This window comes from Sycon ciliatum, chromosome 7 (assembly GCF_964019385.1).
Source record: "Sycon ciliatum chromosome 7, ocSycCili1.1, whole genome shotgun sequence".
NCBI lineage: Eukaryota > Metazoa > Porifera > Calcarea > Leucosolenida > Sycettidae > Sycon > Sycon ciliatum.
In genome coordinates, this window is record NC_088649.1 from 28,688,150 (window position 1) to 28,709,348 (window position 21,199).

General features: G+C 48.6%; 1 protein-coding gene across 7 annotated transcripts; it reads left to right on the plus strand.

Moving 5' to 3' along the window:
* The first annotated feature begins 2,453 nt into the window (after positions 1–2,453).
* Positions 2,454–21,047, plus strand: LOC135821277 (sushi, von Willebrand factor type A, EGF and pentraxin domain-containing protein 1-like). 7 transcript variants are annotated; one of them, XR_010554320.1, is made up of 10 exons: positions 2,457–2,969; positions 10,289–10,565; positions 11,175–11,258; positions 12,310–12,411; positions 14,696–14,857; positions 15,930–16,079; positions 17,549–17,725; positions 17,969–18,043; positions 19,270–19,470; positions 20,161–20,266. XR_010554320.1 is itself a non-coding variant. In XM_065334332.1 (9 exons), the coding sequence occupies exons 7-9, from the start codon at positions 17,651–17,653 to the stop codon at positions 20,197–20,199; spliced, it is 303 nt and encodes a 100-aa protein (XP_065190404.1). In that variant the 5' UTR covers positions 2,454–2,969; positions 10,289–10,565; positions 11,175–11,258; positions 12,310–12,411; positions 14,696–14,857; positions 15,930–16,079; positions 17,549–17,650; the 3' UTR covers positions 20,200–20,275. The 7 variants fall into 7 exon arrangements, 4 of the variants coding, with proteins under 4 accessions (XP_065190404.1, XP_065190401.1, XP_065190402.1 ...); XR_010554321.1 differs by having other exon boundaries at positions 19,275–19,470; XM_065334332.1 differs by lacking the exon at positions 17,969–18,043 and having other exon boundaries at positions 2,454–2,969; positions 19,270–19,458; positions 20,161–20,275.
* The last annotated feature ends 152 nt before the right edge of the window (positions 21,048–21,199 follow it).

Genomic DNA, 21,199 nt, shown 5'->3' on the forward strand with positions numbered 1-21,199 from the left:
TAGAAGACGGCGTTGACTGCTAAATTCAAATAAATTGCGCGGTAAATTTCTGTTCTCAGGGAGCGCGGCATCGAGTCTGGTGTGGATTTCAGCTTCTTGATTGATGGGCAGTTGTTTCCCCGTGGAGCTGGGCGACGTTGACAGTCTCAGACTGGTCATGCTGATGATTTTCATGTTGCCGATGACGGCGTCCTACTCGCAACAACTCGTGCTGCAGCCGACATCTCCCTATCCTCCTTCCGTGATGTGGCATCCAGCTTTGGCCTCGCGGTCAGCATGACGAAGACTAAGCTACTGGTCGCAGGCGATGGAGTCGCAGCCACTAATTGTTCTGGTCTGGCAGTTGGCAATGAAAGGGTTGAAGCTGTTACCTCCTTCCCCCATCTTGGATCTGTCATAACTCCGGATTCGCGAGCTCATGCCGATGTCTAGAGCCGCTTTGCGAAGGGTGCAAGGGCCTTTGGCTGTCTTCGGCGGATTTTGCATGATCAGAGCCTGAACCTGCCTTCTCGACGGCATTTGTACATGGAGTGTGTTCTCACCACAGTTTGTACGGCTCAGAGTGTTGGACCCCATTGAAGTCGGATTGGGACAAGCTGGACAGGTTCCATCACGCCAACCTACGGTCAATCCTTGGCATTTTGCGCGGCCGCCAGTGGGAGCAACACATCACATTGGAGCAACTACGCGCACAGTGGGGTGACCCTACTTTACAGAGGCGGCATGTCAGCAGTACGGACTTCACCTCATTGTCGAGCTTGGTACAGAGAAGACGCTTGGAGTGGCTTGGGCACCTAGCTCGGCTTGATGACAATCGGTTACCCAAGCAGTTGCTCTTCACTCATCTCCCACGAAACCGCCCGTTTTGCGGCCCCCGACATCGCTGGAAGGACGCTGTCCGGCCTGATCTGACTGTGGCCGGTGTGCACAATTGGTTCGAATCGGCCAACAATCGCGGAGAGTGGCGTGATATTGTGTCGGCAGCAGCGAGGGTGAAGGAGCCTGCCCTGAAGACGATTGTGTGCCACGTTTGCGACCGCCTGTTTTGTCGTCGCGCTGACATGGCCCGACACAAGTGCACAGCAGTCCGACAGCTCCCCGTACCACAACAGCCTGGGTCAGTGTAGTGTCCTGCCTGCAGCAGATGGCTCCGGAGCAGCGGTGGGCTTGCGTTGCGCAAGTGTCAAGAGAGTGACAACTGTGATGACCGACCGCCTAGTGATGCTCCTCCTGTTGCCGAGGTCCCGGTATGCTCATCCTGTTGGCCTCAAGCGCCATCGCTGTGGACCCCGCCCGAATCGCCCTACAGTGACTGATCGCCAGCACTTTGAACATCATTGCCGAGTCTGTAATCGTCGCCAGTTTCGGAGGCGACAGGACCTGGAGCGCCATTTGAAGCACTGCCTACCTCTTCCCTAACCCCTCTGACAGTACCTCCCTTCGGGAGCGCCGTGGCCATTTCTGGCACCTGTCAATAGTAGTAGTGTGTGTGTGTGTGTGTGTGTGTGTGTGCGCGCGTGTTTGTGTGTGTGTTTGTGTTTGTGCGTTTGTGTGTATGTGTGTGTGTGTGTGAGTGTGTGTGTGTGTGTGTGTGTGTGTGTGTGTGTGTGTGTGTGTGTGTGTGTGTGTGTGCATGTGTGTGTGCATGTGTGTGTGTGTGTGTGTGCGCGCGCTTGTGCGTGTGTGTGAGCACGCGCATTTAAAAAAATCTGAGAGCACTCACTTTAGAGAAGGGAAAGTACACTAACCAGACAGCAGGGAAACAGCAGAGATCTGATAGATATAACCAGCGCTAATAGCTAGATGGAGTGTGTTTTGGCTGGTCTGTGTGTCTACCGCCATTTGACACATCACATAATGTATTTCGTTCAGAATCTATTCAATAAAATCAGAACTTGAAAAGCTACTAGTGTTGAAACGATCTCACCGGATACTCGTTAGCTCGCTCGCCAGAAACTCGGCTCGTTTGTGTGGCCAGCTCGTTTGCACTAACGAACACCGTACACCGTACTCCGTACACATGGCAGTACATGTCGACCGGTGAGTCGTAAAATATTTTACGACTCCCTGGTCGATCGAGAGTCCAGTCCCGCTCAAAGTGAAAATCACTCGCAGTTACAGGTGACTGTATGCCTGCACGACACTTGAGTTGTTTCAGTTGTCGTTGCAGCTTTGGTGAACTCTACTGATGTCTTGTTCCGCATCTGCTGACCTGTCGCAGGATATGCTTCGGTCACCTCTCCATTCGAGTGAAAGTTACGCTCAGTCGTTTGGAAGTTTTCTCCCGCGATGCAGCGAAGACCAGGGCTACTTGCAATCTTTGCAAAACGGTCTATTCTTACAAAGGCTAATCGACGATGGCGCTGAAAAGACATCTCGACACCAAACAGCAGTCCGAAGTGAAGCAGCAGCAACCCCAAATGCTTGTGGCTCAATGTAGCTGAACCATCGGACCTTATTTGTCAGCTTGGATCACGTGATCCATCCAGCTGCCGCGTGCGGCAAACAGCCCAAATAGCGCTAACTCTGGCCTGCGAGCGTTTGCTGCGACTAGCGCGCTAGCGCTCGTGACATACACAAACGCGCTAGCCAGAATGCTTTGACTTTGATGGCTTTCAGCTTCTATTTTTTGAAAAGTAGCGCGCTCAGACCAGCTCGCTCACTCTTTTCCTCTTCCATTTTTTAGGGCAATTGTTTTGTTTGATAGACGAAGCTTAGGGTCTCTTTGGGTTTGCAACCCTTACCCTCCTGGAAAAAATCATAGTTGCTAGACTGCGACACTTCAGACCAGGTACTATTAGAGCCGCTAATGGACGACGAGCTATTTTCCGCTATCCGGAGCTCAAGCATTTGAGCCGCTAAATGGACGAGACTCCTGGGGTAAAGGATGCAGAGAATGAGGAGAAAACACTCGTATGGAGCAGGGAGTAGGTATTGTACTACTTCCTGGTATGGAGCACTGAGAAGCGGTAAGTCCTAGGGCAATTCTTAGCCAGTAGTTACTTTCTCGCCATAATTATGTTCTCGTTTTTCGTGTCTTCTGTAATGCCAGTACACTAGCAGTACGACTACACTGTAGGCGAGAGTCCATAAGCCAGAGTGTGCAGCTCTCCATCTATGCAGCATAAACAAATTAATGACAAATTTCCTTTGCCTAAGGGCTGGGTTCCACTGCCGCTCCGCCGCACATCATCCACGGCATGAAACGTCATTACGAGCTGGTCCAGCGAGGCCGCGGCTCATCACCAGCTTTCGCTTCGCTGCTTGATACAAAAGAATGCAAGCCGCGGTCACGGCTTGCATTGTTTCCCGCGCTTAATTGTTTTATTCGGGGGAATTTTTTAATTCTTTGCACAGGCCAGAACACGAGGATTTTTTTGGATTTCACGCGCGTGCAGGCAGGCTAAATGTCATCAAAAAGCGTCGAGCACGATCGTGGTACCGTGAATGGCGAGTGTCACTGGAACCGCGCCGCTCTGCTGCATGCAGCCAAGTACCGTGGAGCAGCGGAGCTGCGGAGCCGCAGTGGAACCCGGCCCTAACCAAACTTATTGCAATTTGAAAATGTTTGACAATTTTTCATAAAAAACTTGACAACATTGTTTTTCTGTAGAGTGCCGCTGGCAACTCCATCGATGAACTCCATCAATGAGCGCAGGGATAAAGCTTGGAAACCCTTCGAACGAGAACGTGTTTTCAAAAAGGAAGCACAAATATGCCGCGTAACTTCCCCTCTAGTATGGCCCCATCAAAGCCACTCGCTGACTACTTACCAGTAAAATGGGGTTGGACGGTTGTCAGATTAGCTGACATGTTTTCTGCCAACACAACCATAAGCAGTTGTCAACTCTCAAGACTAAAAGAGCTTGCAAAGAAAGTGAGAAACCTTGGCTATGAAAGCACATGAAGCGTCAGAACATAATCGAGCAAACTTGGACCTAGATTACCAGTGTCTGCTCCAGAGCGAGGTCAGTGGCCCTGTTTGTGAGTACTTGGACCTTTTGGAAAAAGAACACTGGGTTACCTGCGACCCGGTCGGAAGTCCTGTCGAGTACTATACTTTTTTTATACTTCGAGGGTATACCGCCACTGACAGGCTGCATACGCGTGCAGATGCGTGCGGCCAGAGTGCCCAGTGCGAGTACGTTCATACATGTACATGTACAATCATGTACATCAGGAAGTCGAAAGTAAGTTTACGACTCCCTGACACACAGTAGCCGCACTTGAACGCATCTGGCCCTGGCCCAGTGTTGCAGGAGTTGTGCCAGGTAGACGTGTACCCGGTTTGTGTTAAATCTTAGAGCAGGTACTGCATACCCTATCATATCTGTGTACATGGGTATACAGAGTCAGTGTTGTTGCGTCCCACTCAGCACCCTTCTGGTTCATTTCGGCACCAGCACTCTTTGCGTATGCAGAGCTGAGTAGAGTGCAAGTTCGGACCACAAATACACTTTAGCAGCTAGTTGCGAACCTAACCTGTGCCGTGATGCACGGCACTTGTGTGCATCTACTTTATCCCTGAGTAACCCACCAGGTATATGGTGCACAATAGGGCACAGTAAATAATCAGCATGCATCGCAGTTTTCTGCAACATACATGTATTCCTGAAGTCACTTTACACCTCAGAAGAATTGCGTCGCAAACTGTTAGTTATTCCCTAGGTCATTATGAATCGTAGAAAACCCGTCATACAATAGGTTCAAGCTAAAGTACCGTACCACCATGGTAATTACCTGGAAATTCGGTGTGTTTTCTACGTTTTTGTTAAACAAGCAGCAATGTGCCACAGAAATTACCATGGTGATAGAGTAGATGACCGTGTGAAGCGGTGTGAGATGCAGCAAAGGTGAGCCTGTTACTGCGAGTCTATGCCCTAAACAATAAACTTTGCTGTGGGATGATTCTCTTTGGGCTGCACACTCTGGTTAATGTACTCTTGGTGGCATGGTGGCAGCATTCTGGTGCCAAAGATGATATTTTTTCAGAAAAATAAGCACTAGAGAAATGGAGTGGGAGTAACCTGAATTATTCTATTAGCAGAGCTGCAATGCCGTTTAGGCGCTGCATCTGCGCCTTTGATCCTAGAGGGTGGTGGCGTTCCCACGCCGGATGCGGAAAACTCGGCTTCCAGCCGAGTCTCACGCGAACCGTGAAATTTTTTTTTTTAATGCTTGGGATATAATGCTTGGGATATGAGATTATTCCCGTAGCTATGCAAAAGACGCTATTCAGTTGTACTTTAGTAGCATCTGGCGCTAGCCAGTATCCACACCGCTGTAATTCGGTGCGTGTCACGGTGCCTGGTAGGGTGGTTCACGTGGCATGCCATGGTTGGTGCAGTATCCCGTATGTGTCCCGTACCGTAATTCGAGTATGCGGTGCGCACCGTAGCATAGATGTATCTGGAGCGCTTTACGAGCTAAGATGTCGGGGCAAATATGGGGACATTCACAACATGCAATGTGAATATGCACGTCAGTTTCGTTTTAAGAAGTGGGTTTGACGGAGTAAGAAAAGGCCCCAGCTTTGGCTGCTGCATGCTAGCCCAGTGGGTACTAATCTCCTGCCATCGGCCGAGTGCTGATGGAACGGAGTAGAAGAAAAAGAAAGAAGAATATTGCATTCAAGAATACAATTTCGGTAAGGGATATACAGTAAAACCTGTAACTAAAGACCACCGTCACTAGCGACCAGCCTGGTACTACCGGCCACTTTGCCAGGCACGGAAGGTCTCACATTCAAAATGCACTGTGACTAGCGACTACCTTCTGAACGCGACCAGCGACCACCTTTTCCTGTCCCAAACACAATTTTTGACCCGTAACTAGCGACCGCGATGTAGGAAATCAAATGTTGCTCGAAGCTCCTTCTTGAAATTTTACTGATTTTCCATGGTCCTGAAAAGAATTTTTCGATACTACAGCTGAACAAATGAATGCAGGTAATTTGGGCTGTGGAGTCGGTGTGGACTGCACTACACCTGTCAAAATTTCAAGCGCTGTCAAGAAAAAACATGATAGGAAACGTCTTGGAGAGCGCATCGAAAGCGCTCTCTGATCGATGTTACTACTCGGAGGAGAAACGAAGACTGGGCAGCTCTGTCACCCCAGTCATACAGACGGATCGACGATGGCATCAAGGAATCCAGAAACAAAGCAGCACCACAAGGTCCTGATGCTCAAGCAATCGAGAAGTCACAACAAGGACAGTCGGTATGATTGATCGCATGAACAAATTTGAAGCCCAGCGCGAAACGAAACTTCCCCAGGGAACGTTTGACTCCTGGCTTCAGAAGTAGCAGCTGAATTTGAAGTCTGCAAAAAATTAATCTTCTCTCTCTCTCTCTCTCTCTCTCTCCATCTCTCCGTCTTTCTGACATTGCGCAAGTCCTGGGGAATTGTATTAGCTGCATTTTGACATACATATCATATAATGGGATCCACATATGGTCACGCGGTGCAAACCTCTAACTAAAGACCACCTGCTACTAAAGACCGCTTTTGCTGGCACCAAGGGGTGGTCGTTAGTCACAGGTTTTACTGTACCGGTAAGTGGATTGCTAACTAAAATAATTAGCGGTATGGTTTAGAAATAGTGGTGGCGACTCTGGATGGCAGTCGTGAGTCCGTCAAGTGTCAAGTCGACGGAATAGCGCGAGCTCCAGTGTGGGGAGCAAACCCATTCCTAGGTTAGCATCCCCCCACCTCACAACAGAGCAACCGAGTTTTGGATTAAGCTGGGAGTGCCGATTCGAGCAACTGGTATGATGGCTCTGCTTGGAGCCACTAGATGGCTCGCAGCTGAGCCGGCAAATGACTCCGCTTGGAGCCGTCAAATGACTCCGCTGGGAGCCGTCAAATGACTCCGCATGGAGCCACCGAATGACTTCGCATGGAGCCGCCGAATGACTCTGCATGGAGCCGCCGAATGACCCCGCATGGAGCCGCCGAATGACCCCGCATGGAGCCGCAAATTGACTCCGCATGGAGCCGCCAATGACTCCGCTTGGAGCCGCCAATGACTCCGCATGGAGCCGCCAATGACTCCACATGAAGCCGCCAATGACTCCGCATGGAGCCGCCAATGACTCTGAGTAGAGCCGCCAATGACTCTGAGTAGAGCCTCCAAATGCTAAATATATTGGTATGCATAACCAGTTGAGAGCATATACCCCACATAAATCGGCACTCCCGGAGCGGATCACAAAGTGCAGCTACCCGTGCAATCTGTAAGCGGTGCAAGCTAGGTAAAGACTGTCAGAACTTGATATCATGGGCTGAGGCCATTGCCGCAGCCACCCATACTTTGGCTGCAGGTGGCGTCCGAATGTTACTCGAGCAGACATCGCTTTCCACCTTCCCGCCTCTCTGAATATCGAGTCCCGCAGCTGATTCGAAACGAGTGGCCGGTGTACAACGCCAGGCCAAAGCCACAACTGATGAGCAATATCCTCGCAGTTGCTGTAAATGCCCATCGATTGGCATTCGCAGCTGATGCCGCTAGTTTTCCCAGGTGCTGCGGGATGCCACAATTGTAAACAACCCTTTGCGATTGCTGCTCTGCTTGATTGACTGTCCATCGCCCTATCCCCGGTCGCAATTGTACGAGCACCGGCCAAGTGCACCACTTGCATCGGTGAATACCAACAAGTCGGGGGACGGCGTCCATTTAGGGTGTAGGAAGAAGGACCGGCCGTTCCGCTAATCCAGGAGCTCAGGCCATCAGCGAAGATCTTTGAGGCACTCTTTGGAGAGCTTGATCCGGTAACACGGCCGCCGGTACCAGTTGGCAAGTGACCACAATCTGCTATTTGCATCCAGGGGCTATCACTCTTGTAGCAAACGGGAGCTTTCCCAGAAGAGACTCGAGTTGACATTGGGTAGTTGAAGCTGTGTGAAGAGTGGCCCGAAGGAGATCACGAAGCTCGGCAAGTTCGTCCATAGGCATACTGATGTTAGCGCGGCGGGTGTCCAGGATGACGCCGATAAACATTAGGACGTGGGCTGGACCCTCCACTTTTGCTGACGCCAGAGAAAACACCGAGGTATGTAAACGAGCGGCGCCGAGTAGCGAGTTGCTGGCGAGCTAACACAGGTCTAGAGCATGCATTGAGGAAGCACTTTTACTGACGCCAGAGAAACACCGAGGTATGTAAACGCGCGGCGCCGAGTAGCGAGTTGCTGGCGAGCTAACACAAGTTCAGAGCATGCATGGAGACAGAAACGTTAGTCGAGGTACTCCCCGTAATGGGATGATGCCAATAACGTCAGGACTTGAGCTGGACCCTCCACTTTTGCTGGGGCCAGAGAAACATCGAAGTATGTAAACGCTCGGAGCAGAATAGCAAATTGCTGGCAAGCTAACACAAGTCCAGAGCATGCACTGAGGAAGTAACGTTGAGGTATTCCCCGTAATGCAACAGGCGTGTGAGTGCGAACTGCTAGCACATAATCCATTCACTGGCGGATGCGACAGAGTTCCATATAGCTGGACTGGAGCGTAATACAGTCTGAAGGGCAGGGCACTCTCATAAAAGTATGGATCCTGCCAGCGGATCGACAAGGACCAATCCTCCGGGCGGACGGGAATTCGGCAGAATTCGGCAGTGAACATGCACGTCAGTTTCGTTTTAAGAAGGGGGTTTAGCGGAGTAAGAAAAGGCCCCAGCTTTGGCTGCTGCATGCTAGCCCAGTGGATGCCAATCTCCTGCCATCGGCCGGGTGCTGATGGAATGGAGAAGAAGAAAAAGAAAGAAGAATATTGCGTTAAAGAATACAATTTCGGTAAAGGATATACCGGTAAGTGGATAGCTAACTAAAATAATTAGCGGTATGGTTTAGAAAGAATGGTTGCGACTCTGGATGGCAGTCGTGAGTCCGTCAAGCGTCAAGTCGGCGGAATAGCGCGAGCTCCAGTGTGGGGAGCAAACCCATTCCTAGGTATGGTTTAGATCGCATTATTGTAATGGCCGCGGTTTGATTTCAAAAGACCATAGAAAGTGACGTGCTATTGTTCGAAAGTTTAGGGGTGTGGTACTGATGGGCCGGGAATGTACGGATCGGGTGGATTGTTGTGTTTTAATGGGCGTAGTTGTTGTATAAATAGAATGCTGAGATCATTAGAAGAGGACTATGAGGAAGAGCAAAATGACAGGGGTGACAGTGTTGAAGCTCTGAGCAGACGGCGTCGGCAGTAGTGCCTACACAGAGAGTAGAAGAAGGGAGAAGAAAGGTCCCGCCGCCTCGAGAGTCGCCGTGCTTGCGAAAGGCTATGCCAACAGCAAGAAACGACGGAGCAAATATCCCGTCGTTTGGAGACTCACCGCCTTCGTGACAAAACGCGTTGACAGCTAGAGACTGCTGCACAGGCATCCATTCAGCAGGAGAAAATACATGCTCTCATGCTCGAACTTGTTCGGTGTGCGGGGCCATCATCATGTCACGCACCAGCCTGGCCCTATTCCGTTGATGTTCCGTACCATTCTGGCAAAGACTGCTGGCCACATGTTGAAACAGGGCTTGAAAAAAATGAAATAAGCTAGTACCAAAGCGTAATCTATTATTATATTTACTTTTACTTGGTAGAATGTACCTGTCTGAGAGTTTGAGTTTTGAGTTATGTATCGATGTGCGTTTATGAACTAAAGTTTTGATTGTCATGCACATGTTTTTGTATTGCAAAGACGTTTCTATCAGTTCGAATAACACACATGATGACCTAGGCAAATATTAAGCATAGCGAGGGCTCCTGGGCGGTCAAGCCCTCTCTAGCCTTCAAGCCCAAGCGCTCTTTATTTGTGCGATATCGAAATGAAAAACTAAATGCAATAACAACGATGAACAATTTATTTCAGCCAAGTACAAGTGGGGTCTATTGGTATCCTTTATTTCAGCCGAATAAAACTGTTGTTTATTGCTATCGCATAATGCATGATAACCTAGGCAAAAAAAATAGTGAGGGCCCTGAGCTTTCAACTGAGCTCTCTCGTTGGAATTATTAATATGGAGGTGTGTGTGCCAATTTTTCACGTAGGATTGCCTGCCACTTGCAGCACTGCATTGCCTTCTGCAACATGGGGAAAGCTGCGTGCTCAGGCCCGTAGCAGCTCCATTCTGGTTGGTCCAGCGAGACCTGACTTCCACAACTTTGCGTGCTTTTCTTGTGACGGGCATATACATGGTACAAAGTATGTGTGTATGTGTGTGTGTCTGTGTGTGTCTGTGTGTGTCTGTGTGTGTGTGTGTGTGTGTGTGTGTGTGTGTTGGCGTTCCTCTGGAGCAGCTTGGTGACATCGTCCAAGATCGACAGGGATGGCGGGTCACCTGCCGTGACGCTGTCGACGCTATTGTCCAGTCCCGCATGGAGCCTGTGGCGAAGCCCCTCATTTGTGGCACTTGTGCGCGCAGTTTTCGTCGGCCACAGGATATTGCGACGCACAAGTGTAACGCTGTTCGCGCGGCCCGCTCGCGCTGAGTACGGCGTTCCCCGCCCGGTGGACAACACGTCTCCTGGTCTGCCACATAGCCAGTCATGGCAGTGGAAGAAGGAAGGAAGGAAGGTGTGTGTATGTGTGTGTGTGTGTGTGTGTGTGTGTATGTGTATGTGTGTGTGTGTGTGCATGTATGTGTGTGTGTGTGTGTGTGTGTGTGTGTGTGTGTGTGTGTGTGTGTGTGTGTGTGTGTGTGTGTGTGTGTGTGTGTGTGTGTGTGTGTGTGTGTGTGTGTGTGTGTGTGTGTGTGTGTGCATGTGCCCCCCCCCCCCCACCCAAACCAAGTTCATGGTTTCTGGCCCCAACACCTCTAACGACGATCTAGAGCCGCTCGCGACACGAACCATGGGGATTGCCCATGTGTCGTCTTTTCGTTACCTTGGATCCAACATACACAGCAACGGCCGATGTCATGATGATGTCACATCCCGGATCTCTGTCTTTTCTCCTTCTGTCTGCCTGTCTGTCTGTCTGTCTCTGTGTGTGTGTGTGTGTGTGTGTGTGTGTGTGTGTGTGTCTCTCTCTCTCTCTCTCTCTCTCTCTCTCTCTCTCTCCCTCTTCTCTCTCTCTCTCTCTCTCTCTCTCTCTCTCTCTCTCTCTCTCTCTCTCTCTCTCTCTCTCTCTCTCTCTCTCTCTCTCTCTCTCTCTCTCTCTCTCTCTCTCTCTGTCAATATACAGCTTTCACCGTCCAGGAGCGACACTGACTCGCACTGCTATCTGGTGCTCACGAGGTGTTTGTCGCGCTGCAAACGGAGCGTCTCTGTAAGTTTGTATCTCTGGTGATGTTTGGACATGGAGAGCACTATATAAATGGTGCTTCTCAGGCACAATCTTCCTCAGCCTACTCAAACTCGACTGATGAGGGTAAATGTTCCCGAAACACTGTGTATTGAGCAGGGAGTGGTCTCTTCTTGCAGGTTTTCCGAGTGGAAGGTTGGATGGACTTTTCGTGTGCTCTGGGTGGCAGCTGTCAGTCAGTCAAGTGTAAAGTCAAGGCGGCGGAATAGCGTGAGCTCCAGTGTCGAGAGCAAACCCTTTCCTAACAATCTTCGCTGAAGTCGCAACCACTATTTCGTAGGTCTACCCTTGTTAGGAGACAACCCTGGGGGTATCAACTTTTTTTGTCTGATAACGAGTACATTTTTCTGCTGCTTTGCATCATCCATATTGTGTCCACATCAGAACTGATGGTTCCTTGTTATTAGACAGTGTTTTCCACCAGACCCCTGTACAAGACAACCCATTATCAGACAATGTTTCATCGGACCCCGATACAAGACAACATGAAACATCAATCGAGCTATCCTCGGCCATCCGCTTTTTCTTGTAATGAGAATTCAAACCTGTGAGACAGCTGAAGGGGACGTTATAACGAATTTGGTCTACAAACGAATAATCTCTTATCCGGACTTGCATGTACGACTGCTAATGATTCATGGGATTTTGGATCGTTGTCTACTAATGAGGTTTGTCTTGCAACCGATGACATACTAACGAGGGTAGGACTGTAAATTAAATGCTTGAAAGTTGAAAATTCGTTTTTCAGATGAATCAGACTGCAAATCAATAGCATAGCAAAGACCATAGCCATCCCAGGAACACTTGAGTAGTGCCCTCTTTTACCTTTTTCTATGTTGTCCTCTTCAGTTTGAGCAGGTATGGATGTTTCCTAGTGCCTTCTAGAATTTCTAGGTATATCATTGGTCTTGTTCAGATCGTCCATTTCGTTTTCAGCTGTTCAAACTTGTATTGTTGTTTATTATTTTATTGATTTATTTATTCTACTTGCCTTTCCTATCTTCTTGTGTTTTAGCATTAGGCGATTTGATCGCAGGACGAGAGAGGAGCTGATGGACGATCTCTCCAATGTTCCTCTTGGTTCGGAGCGGCGCCGAGTGCTGACGTTGGGACTTGGGTAAGGATGAGTGTTCCCTCATGTTTACAAGTTATCCATTTTGTCCAACACTAACGGTTATATGCAGAATACTGCTGAGTTAAAAATGTGCAACAATCAGCACAAAAACTGACTGATGAGATCATGACATTCAACGACCTGATGCTTAGCTGCATCACGTTTATACCCGTTAGTGTTGGAAAAAACGGATAACTCGTAAACTTATGGTCCTCTTTTTTACTTTTAATCCTTGGCTCTCCATCCGAGTTCCCTCATGTGTTGCTATTATTTTTAATTACTTATTTTTTTGCCCAGGGTCTACATTCTACATTTATTTTACTTAGACTAGGGTTAGCTGTCCGTTTACCAGTACTCATCCACACATATGTGCACATAGGGTCTACACAGAACTCTATCAGTAGGTATTTTTGTATAGGAGGTTGTCTATCCTCCGGGATAGCACTATATACTCCCATTTTTTGTGTTCTCTGGTAGCTATGTTCCTTGGAGACCATGTGACTGTGCCAGTGTGGTGACCGAGGTGAGGTGTGTCTGCACTGGCATCGTCAACTTGCCTACTGCTACGTGCTCCCCAGTGCTCCATCTGTGTCCTGTACTTTATTTGGGGGGGGGGCAATACCGGTACTTCAGGTGCAGGGGGCAAGGGGGATGGGGTGGGGGACATCATGCCCCCAATGAACCTCTCCAGGCGTTGTTCTGGAGTAGACTAACCATAGGCGGAGTGTACACATGCAGCACATAGTTTGGGAATTAGAACGCGATCAGACTCGGGCATATTCAAAGGCAGTCTATTGTGATAGTAGTCCTGGACGGATCTCACTATGATGATATAGGTCGTGCCCAGCATCACAATGCCCAACATTATAAATGGCTGGTTTTTTTTCCTGAGGGGCTAGATGAACATGTGGCTAGACTGCCGATGGCAACCAACAGGCTCAAGGCTGTGTTGAGACTTCGTGTTTGCGACCCGAGTCAATTGTTTACTCACCATGACTAGGCATCGCATTGGGCATCGTATGACCATTTTATATGTCACTGTTCTTAGTCGCACCGGGGGCGCATGCCCGTTTTCAGGAGACTTCTCAAAACACACAAGCCCTGTGCCCTGAAGGTTAGGCCTATTGTTAGTCTGAATAGTCCTGGCTACTATCCCGCTAAGTTCATTGACTTTCTACTGAACCTGTATGTACGTGAGGAAAGTACTGTTCTGGCCTGAACTACGGATTTCATCAACTTGGTAGAAGGTTTGCCTGTGCGGGACGATCATTTATTTTTGAGTATAGATGTGACCAGCCTTTACACCAACATCCCCAACGAGCTCGGTCACGTGGCATTGTCGTGGTATATCACACACAGGTATACAAGGTGGATTCCCCCGGCCCTTCGTACACGGTTAACAACAGCAGTGACTTCCTTGATGTCAGTCATTCGGAAGAAAAATGAGTTCGTGTATGGTAACGATGTGTTTCGGCAGATCCAAGGGACTGCCATGGGTTCTCCTGCAGCAGTGGTCTATGCCGACATTGTTATGCTGTATTTGGAGAATCGGTACATTTTGCCGATCTTAGAGGGGGAGGGTTTAGAGGTTCAGGTTTATAGACGCTTTATCAGTGACATTTTTGTTTCATTGCATGGTTACGAAGGTCAAGTTCAGCGCGCTTTAGACAGGATTAATAAGTGTTCGGCCCTCGAGTTTGCGCATGAACTGGCACATGATTGCATTGATTTCCTGGACACCACAGTTTTCCGTAGTAAGGGATATAATTATGGCTGTGAAGCCTCATTTCAAGGTCACCAATCATTTCCTGTATCTGCTTGCCGGTAGTAATCACCCCCGTAGTATGGGTAAAGGTGTGATCACTGGGGAGTTGATCCGTATCCGTCGGTCTTCGACCCTTGACCACCACTACGAAGCTGCTGCCGAGCAGGCGAAGCAGACTTTCCGGGCCCGTGTATACAAGAGCTCCATCTTTCATCTTTCAGACCGTATACCAGGCATGCAAGGCCGGCACAGCTGGGGTGGCTGGGGCGGCCTCAGCCGCCCCACTTTTTTGGCCGTTTTTTTGTTCTTGTTTTTTTAGCACACTGCAACAAAGCGCGATGATCGCAGCTCAGCTCAAACGTGGCAAATAATGAAGAATCCTTGTGTATCAAGGTCAAGGTGTGTGTGTGTGTGTGTGTGTGTGTGTGTGTGTGTGTGTGTGTGTGTGTGTGCCTGTGTGTGTGTGTGTGTGTGTGTGTGTGTGGGTGTACCTGTGTGTGTACGTGCCTGTGACGTGTACAGCACCGCTAGCTAAACCGACCAACGGCTACTCCCAGGGCACAAACTATTCTGCTGGAGGCAGCGTCGTCTTTGGCTGAAATTCCGGATACAACCTGCAGGGAAGCATTGTGCGCATCTGCCAGATTGACGGCTCCTGGAGTGGGGCAGCTGCCTCGTGCAATCGTAAGTTGAATTTCAAGAGAGCCAATATATCCCTCTTGTGTAGAGAAGCTTCAGGCTTGTAGGAAGGCAGATTCTGGTGGCGTTGATCTTTCCTATTTACAGAGCATGTAATAGTCTGGGTGTTACCTGCCACTTTTCATCATCACAAATGATGATCGTGCTTATCACAGGACCCAGGACCAGTCGGGCATCTCAGCCTGAGTCCTTAGGATATATGTTATACTTGTAGGTGTATGGTTAGGGTGTTTCACCGGGTAGAGGCGACGGTTTCAAATAGGACACAGGTTGCAAACCGGAACGGACTCAATATTCACTTTCTCTCTTGGTATTTTCATTAGAAAACATATGTCACAGTGAGACTACGATGTGTTATACTCCGAGCCAAAATTTCATGGCTCTGCGATGACCAGACGCACCATACCAAGCCGGTGAGTTTTTGACGTGTTGCTTCGCACTGCGACTTGAGTTTTACGACTTTCGAAAAATCCACTTCTTGTCGCAGGTAAACAGCGGCTCGCCTCTTGCCAATAAAGCACCGCATACCAATCAAAACTAATGGAAGCACACACAAGGCTTATTGTTACTCTGTACTGGCCGTCGTGGAGCAATAGCAATTACCTACTTTCAGACCCAGAGTGAATTTGACGTGCACTCTAAAACGTGTCCGGTTTGGAGCCACCTCTGATTTGAACTTTTTTGAAGCGAAAAATTGGGCAACTTGGAGGCAATGGGTCAACACAAAGGAGTGGCTCAGTTCGATTGACTCTGGCCCCGGAGCAAACTTCAACATGCCAGTTTCCTTCCACAAACATATTTCGAGTGAAAAATCAACGCTGATGATCGGTTTGGGTCTATACAAATTTGGCTGTCAAGGCGTTCTGGTATCGAACGTCTACTCTACCAGAACACTGAGTTGTTGGCATAAGCCGGTAACTTTTGTCGAGCCTGTTTTAGGCTACCACCTCCTCCAAATATGCTAATATCTCTCGACTGTACAAAAGATGTGCCGAGCAGACACTTTCTTCATCTCTTGACTGCTTTGTGTGTTGTGTGTATGGGTACGTGTATCCAGCCATTCAACTGCAGTGCCAGTCTGGCTACCTGCCCTGCCTGCGTTCCAGTGGCTGTATCCTGCCATCACAGCGCTGCGACGGTGTTTGGTACGACTGTGCTGATGGCTCTGATGCACAGTACTGCCCAGGCAAGGTCACACCAGCTCCAGGTAAGCACCAGCAGCAGCACTGATAGTAGGACCATGACTTCTATTATTATTACAGGGTGCGACAGAGCTCTCGGCCATTGAAGAAAATGTTGAGTCACCTCCACCACCACACTGCGCTCTTTAGCCGACTAGACCCTCCTGCACACAACCATCACCATTGCGAGGACACTTCCGTAGACGATATTGATAAACTCCTTCAGACAGCTGCTTCGCTAATACATAGCTCATCAGGGAAGGTAGATATTGAATGATTAAAGATATAGACCAAACTGCTATTATATAGGGGGTTTCCACATACAAAACTGGCATAGCTGAGGTGATAACGCGGGAAAAGGAAAGTGTGAAGTACTGTTGACGCGCATTGGACATGCATGCAGCGTCGGATATTCGGCGCGGAAAATCAATCACTATTCAATGCAGAAATAACGTGCCAGAATCAGAGTACTATGTAGCTAGTAGTGAGAGTCTGTGTACTAGTATTGCAGTTGTCCGAGCGCCATGAAGGCCTGCGAACGCACCTCACGACCCGCCGACGTCGACAGCCACAGCAGCCCCTGGGGCATGACACTGTACTGCTCGCCCGTCGCGCCAAGACGCTTGGCAGTCACTAGCCTAGGCTTCATGCCACCGATGTTGTCCGCAAGCTACCTTGTTATCTACCCATCACCCACTGCCGCTGACACGCTGGGAGGCCCCGCGGCATTCGCCCAGTATATCGTCGTCAGAGCTGTGTCGACGGTACAATAACGCTGGTAGAAACAAACAGTTGGTCGTATGGTATTGCGTCCTCCGGATTGTCCCTTGACTCGTCTTGTCCCTCTTCTTGCTCTGACGCTAATGACTTCTATTACAAGCAAAATGTAGAGCTACTGTTGACCGCTATTCACTGCTGTATTTATTTTATTACTTTGCATGGCCATGTTGAGGCAGTCTTCGCATCAATTTCCTTTACACAATGCGTGTACTACAATGTATTCAAAACCAACGTCTGTGCCACGCACACATACGCAAACGTGTTAGGGATGAAACGAGTATATCGAATACTCGAGCGCTTGCTCGAAAATTCGAAAGGAGTGAGGACTCGCTTCGCAAAATACTCAAAGTATCTTATGCACAGTGTACTGTATGCTTGTACATCAAGCACGTCTGTTACTCTGACCAGTACTGATAACCCATGCAAGTGTGAAATTATTACTTGTCCCTACTTACCAGCGAAAGACGTAGTTCAGACTATTTCCTGCACTAGGCTGCATGCAAGACTACATGTGTATCAGGTGTAATACGTTCAGTGTTACGAGGGTGTGTGCAGTACATTGTTTTATGTTGTCAGTAAAATACTCGTACTCGCTCGAATACTCGCTCTTTTTTTCAAAGAGTACTCAAGTCCTCAATTTTGGCACTCGTTTCACCCCTAGGCCAAACATGCATGCACTGAATGCCTGTGCTCTGTGCACTCTGTGCTTGTGCAGGTCAAACCGACTGCCAGGTCCTGTCACCACCGGCACTGGGCTCAATGACCGTGAACGGCTTGATGTTCAGCAACACGACCACGTTTGTGTGCACATCTCCCTATGTCCTTATGGGCTCGGCCGTGCGTACTTGTGAAATCAACGGCCAGTGGAGCGGTGTGCAGCCAACTTGCGTCCGTAAGTACATGTACCTATACTCGACTGGCTTGTATTATGCATTCCCGTTCATCACACCGCTCATACTGTCAAATGCTGCCTCTTCTCATTCACAATGGCATGGGTCACAGTAGATAGGCCTGGTGCAGGTATTGCCAGTTCCTTGCTTGCTGCAGTACAGTATGACATATTAACTTAGCTGGTAAGCAGTGCATGTGCATGGCAAGTGTTAATTTTGTCCATTGCTTCCCAACCCATGTGTAGTGACGACTGCTGCTCTGAGTGCGGCCAGTGACGAGCTAGTCAAGGACTCCGTCTCGGAACGCATGACACAAACGTGTAAGCCTAGTATTGCTGCATAATTTTAAGAGCAATTTCTCCTACTGCTGACTGCTGAAAATGTTGTGTCCTTCACAACTAGTCTCTTTGTTCTAAGAAGTCTGCCTCTTTCATCGATTCGTGTTTACCTAGCTGCGTTACGCTATTAGTAGCCTATTACCTGTTGTGCAATGGGGCTGGCCTAAAAGCTGCTCGCTCAACAGTTGTGTTGCATGGCATAGAGGGAGAGACGGCAAGCCGCCTCGACATATTTGCGGATAGAGCTTTTATTAGAAAGGAAAAGGACATATGGATACGAGTTAAGAGTAACTGTCCACCACCGTAACTAGCTACTACAGTAAAAAAAAATGCAACAACTAGGCACAAAACTGACAGAGTGCTGAGACATTCGACGACCTGACTCCTAGCTTCAACACATCTCCGTAGCGCTAACCAACAGCCTTCCAACTTGGAAGGTTCAAGGTTAAAAGGAGAGACCAAAGAGGGGAAGGTAAGCGCAACGAAAATGAGCACAAGCTAGTAGTTGAAGCTACAGTCCCACAAGAACAAGAAATGTTGATTGTTACTGGACGATGACGAAACCAGTATTACCTTTCCCTCTTTGGTCTCTCCTTAACACTACGGAGATGTGTTGAAGCCAGGAGTCGGGTCGTCAAATGTTTTAGTGCCTGGTTGTTGCACTTTCTGACTGTATTTAGTATATAGTGACAGTTACTCTACACTCATATCCATACATCCTTTTCCTTTCTACATTAATTTTATTATTGCCATATTGGCTCAACATCCGAGTTTCGAAGAGCTTTTAGTGGACGACTTGAACCATTTTCGGCAATACTTACAACGATCCAATCAGTCATATTGTAGATCAGGCTATGCTGTGGGTAAGTATACTACTGGCCTTGTATGGTGTATTGTTTGCCAGCGAGTATTTAGCATCATCTACTAGTATTCACTCGTTTGACAGCCAAAGAGTATTTGTGTGGGAGGCTGGGAGTCTCGCACCTGACTTGGTCACGTTGGGCCTGAAGGTCACTAAGACGCGGCCATATACGGTGGAGCCGTCGCAGCTCCATCTACTGTCGACGAAACATGCCCGGTATTGGCTATTCCGGTACATGACAGCCCATGCCTGTAGCACCAAGCCTGTGTTCACGTTTGCCAAAGGGATCCACCTTACTCGGCCTTATTTAAATAAGATACTCTGTCACGCTCTCAACTGTTATTAGGTTAGCTCCTGCTCCATGCCCATTGTTGGAGCGACAGTCCTGGAATCCAGAGTTGCAAGTGAGGTGGTGATACGGCAAGCAGACGGTGGCAAAGTACGGCTTAAAAGCTCTACATCTGGCAAGTGGCCGGCATACCACCCCAATGGGCATCGGAACGGTACACGTAGAATAGCATCTCTACGTGACAAGGTATGAGCGCAAGTGAGTTCTTATGCTCTACTAATGTGCATTGATTCTGTGACTATAGTTGGTGTACAGATCTCATCACATGTGCCTTAGGTGAGACTTGCTATTGTCACTGTAAAATTCAGCCCTAACAAACAGTGTGATGGATGAATTTGACTCCAGGTATCTGCTTTTGGGAATGCCATGTATGCATGTCTGGCGTGCTGCTGCTATAATGTTGTGGCAGCAGCATTTTGGTGCGATGGACTGTTCTTGTAACGGTGTACCTACCCATTTGCTGTTGCCGGATGCCGTGTGTTGTCAGTTGTGCCTGTTTGAAGGTGCCAGGCCAGCTTGTGTTGGTGCGTTCCCGTTAAGTTGCCAGGGCACCATATTTGTAACGGCGTTCCCGTTTTGCTGTTGTGGGGCTGTGTTTGTATCGGTGTGTTCCCGTTGAAGTTGACGGGGCACCACGTTAGTGGATTGTGCCTGTTTGAAGTTGCCAGGCCAATCCTGTAACGCACACCCGTTTGCTGATAATTGGGGACATGTTTGTCCATTAGTCTTGATCTGTTTTATTCAGATTCAGATCAGCTATTGTTCCTATACGAGAAAATCTGTGGGTGCACATCCAATTCATTTGCAGATTTGCGTGCTTCTCCTGCAACGGGCGTTTACATGGTACATGGTGTGTGGGCGTATGTGTGGTGTGTTCATGCTGTACAGGCCAGTATTGCCAAGCACTGGGGACCTTTGGCAATCTGAAGAATGTTTTGTCCGAGAATCGATCCTTGGATCTGTGGCGTTGCAGTTGTGGTGCTCCCGACCCTCTTGCGCGATGGCCGCGGAGACTTGGCGAAAAGGTTCGAGACATACGGCATCTCAATATCTTCCACCACAATCAGTACATCAGCACCACCATCGAGTGTAGCGACATCATCAATAGAAGACGCACATGATATCATTCACCCTTACGGCCTTAGCGAAGACCCGGGAATACCTGAGAAGATGTTAGCCGCAACTTTACTGGAAAAGTCGTCGGTGACAACGGCACTCCATATTTTAGCTGCATGCAGTTAGGTCTCTCAACAAGTGTACCCAAAGTTTTCAAGCTAATACACAAGCAAATTCACTAGGGGCCGAGTATATTTTCCTACACCTCTCCCTGTTTGTTGTTGTTATTTCTGCATTCAAATTGTTTGTGTACTTGTACATTTATTACAGTAGAGCCACGTATCCACGGCTGTTGTTTCCAAGGTCAGGCTCGTCAGTTATACAAAACCTTTCAGCAATCTGGCCTTAGGCTTAGTTCCTTGACTTCTTGTACCACCTTAGATGCACATCCCACTGGATAGTGAGCAATGCATGTGTAGCAGAATCTGTATTCCAGAAAAGCAGAGACTTGAGTCTATTGACACTGCGTTTCGTTTTAAAACGTTATTGTTCCTAGAGGTATACTATACACGTACATTCCTGGGTCCCATGTTCTGTGACGCCCGACTGTATTCGTGGTGCCTCAACAACTTTTAATTTTGTGCACTCGGGAAAACCTGCCTGAGGCTGTGAGAGTGTTGGCTGTGTTTTGCTTTAAAAAACCATCAGGTCTCCCCAGATTTTCTAGTCTGTCCCTGAATTTTGCCACTCTTCGGTTTCAAAACCTAGTGTGGTGGTGGAAAGCCTAGCAGTGTTGTGTGTGCATGTGTGTATTTTGTACAGTGCTGGCCAGAGAAATCCAACCTCGTTAATAAAGTAGCGCCGCGTTCGA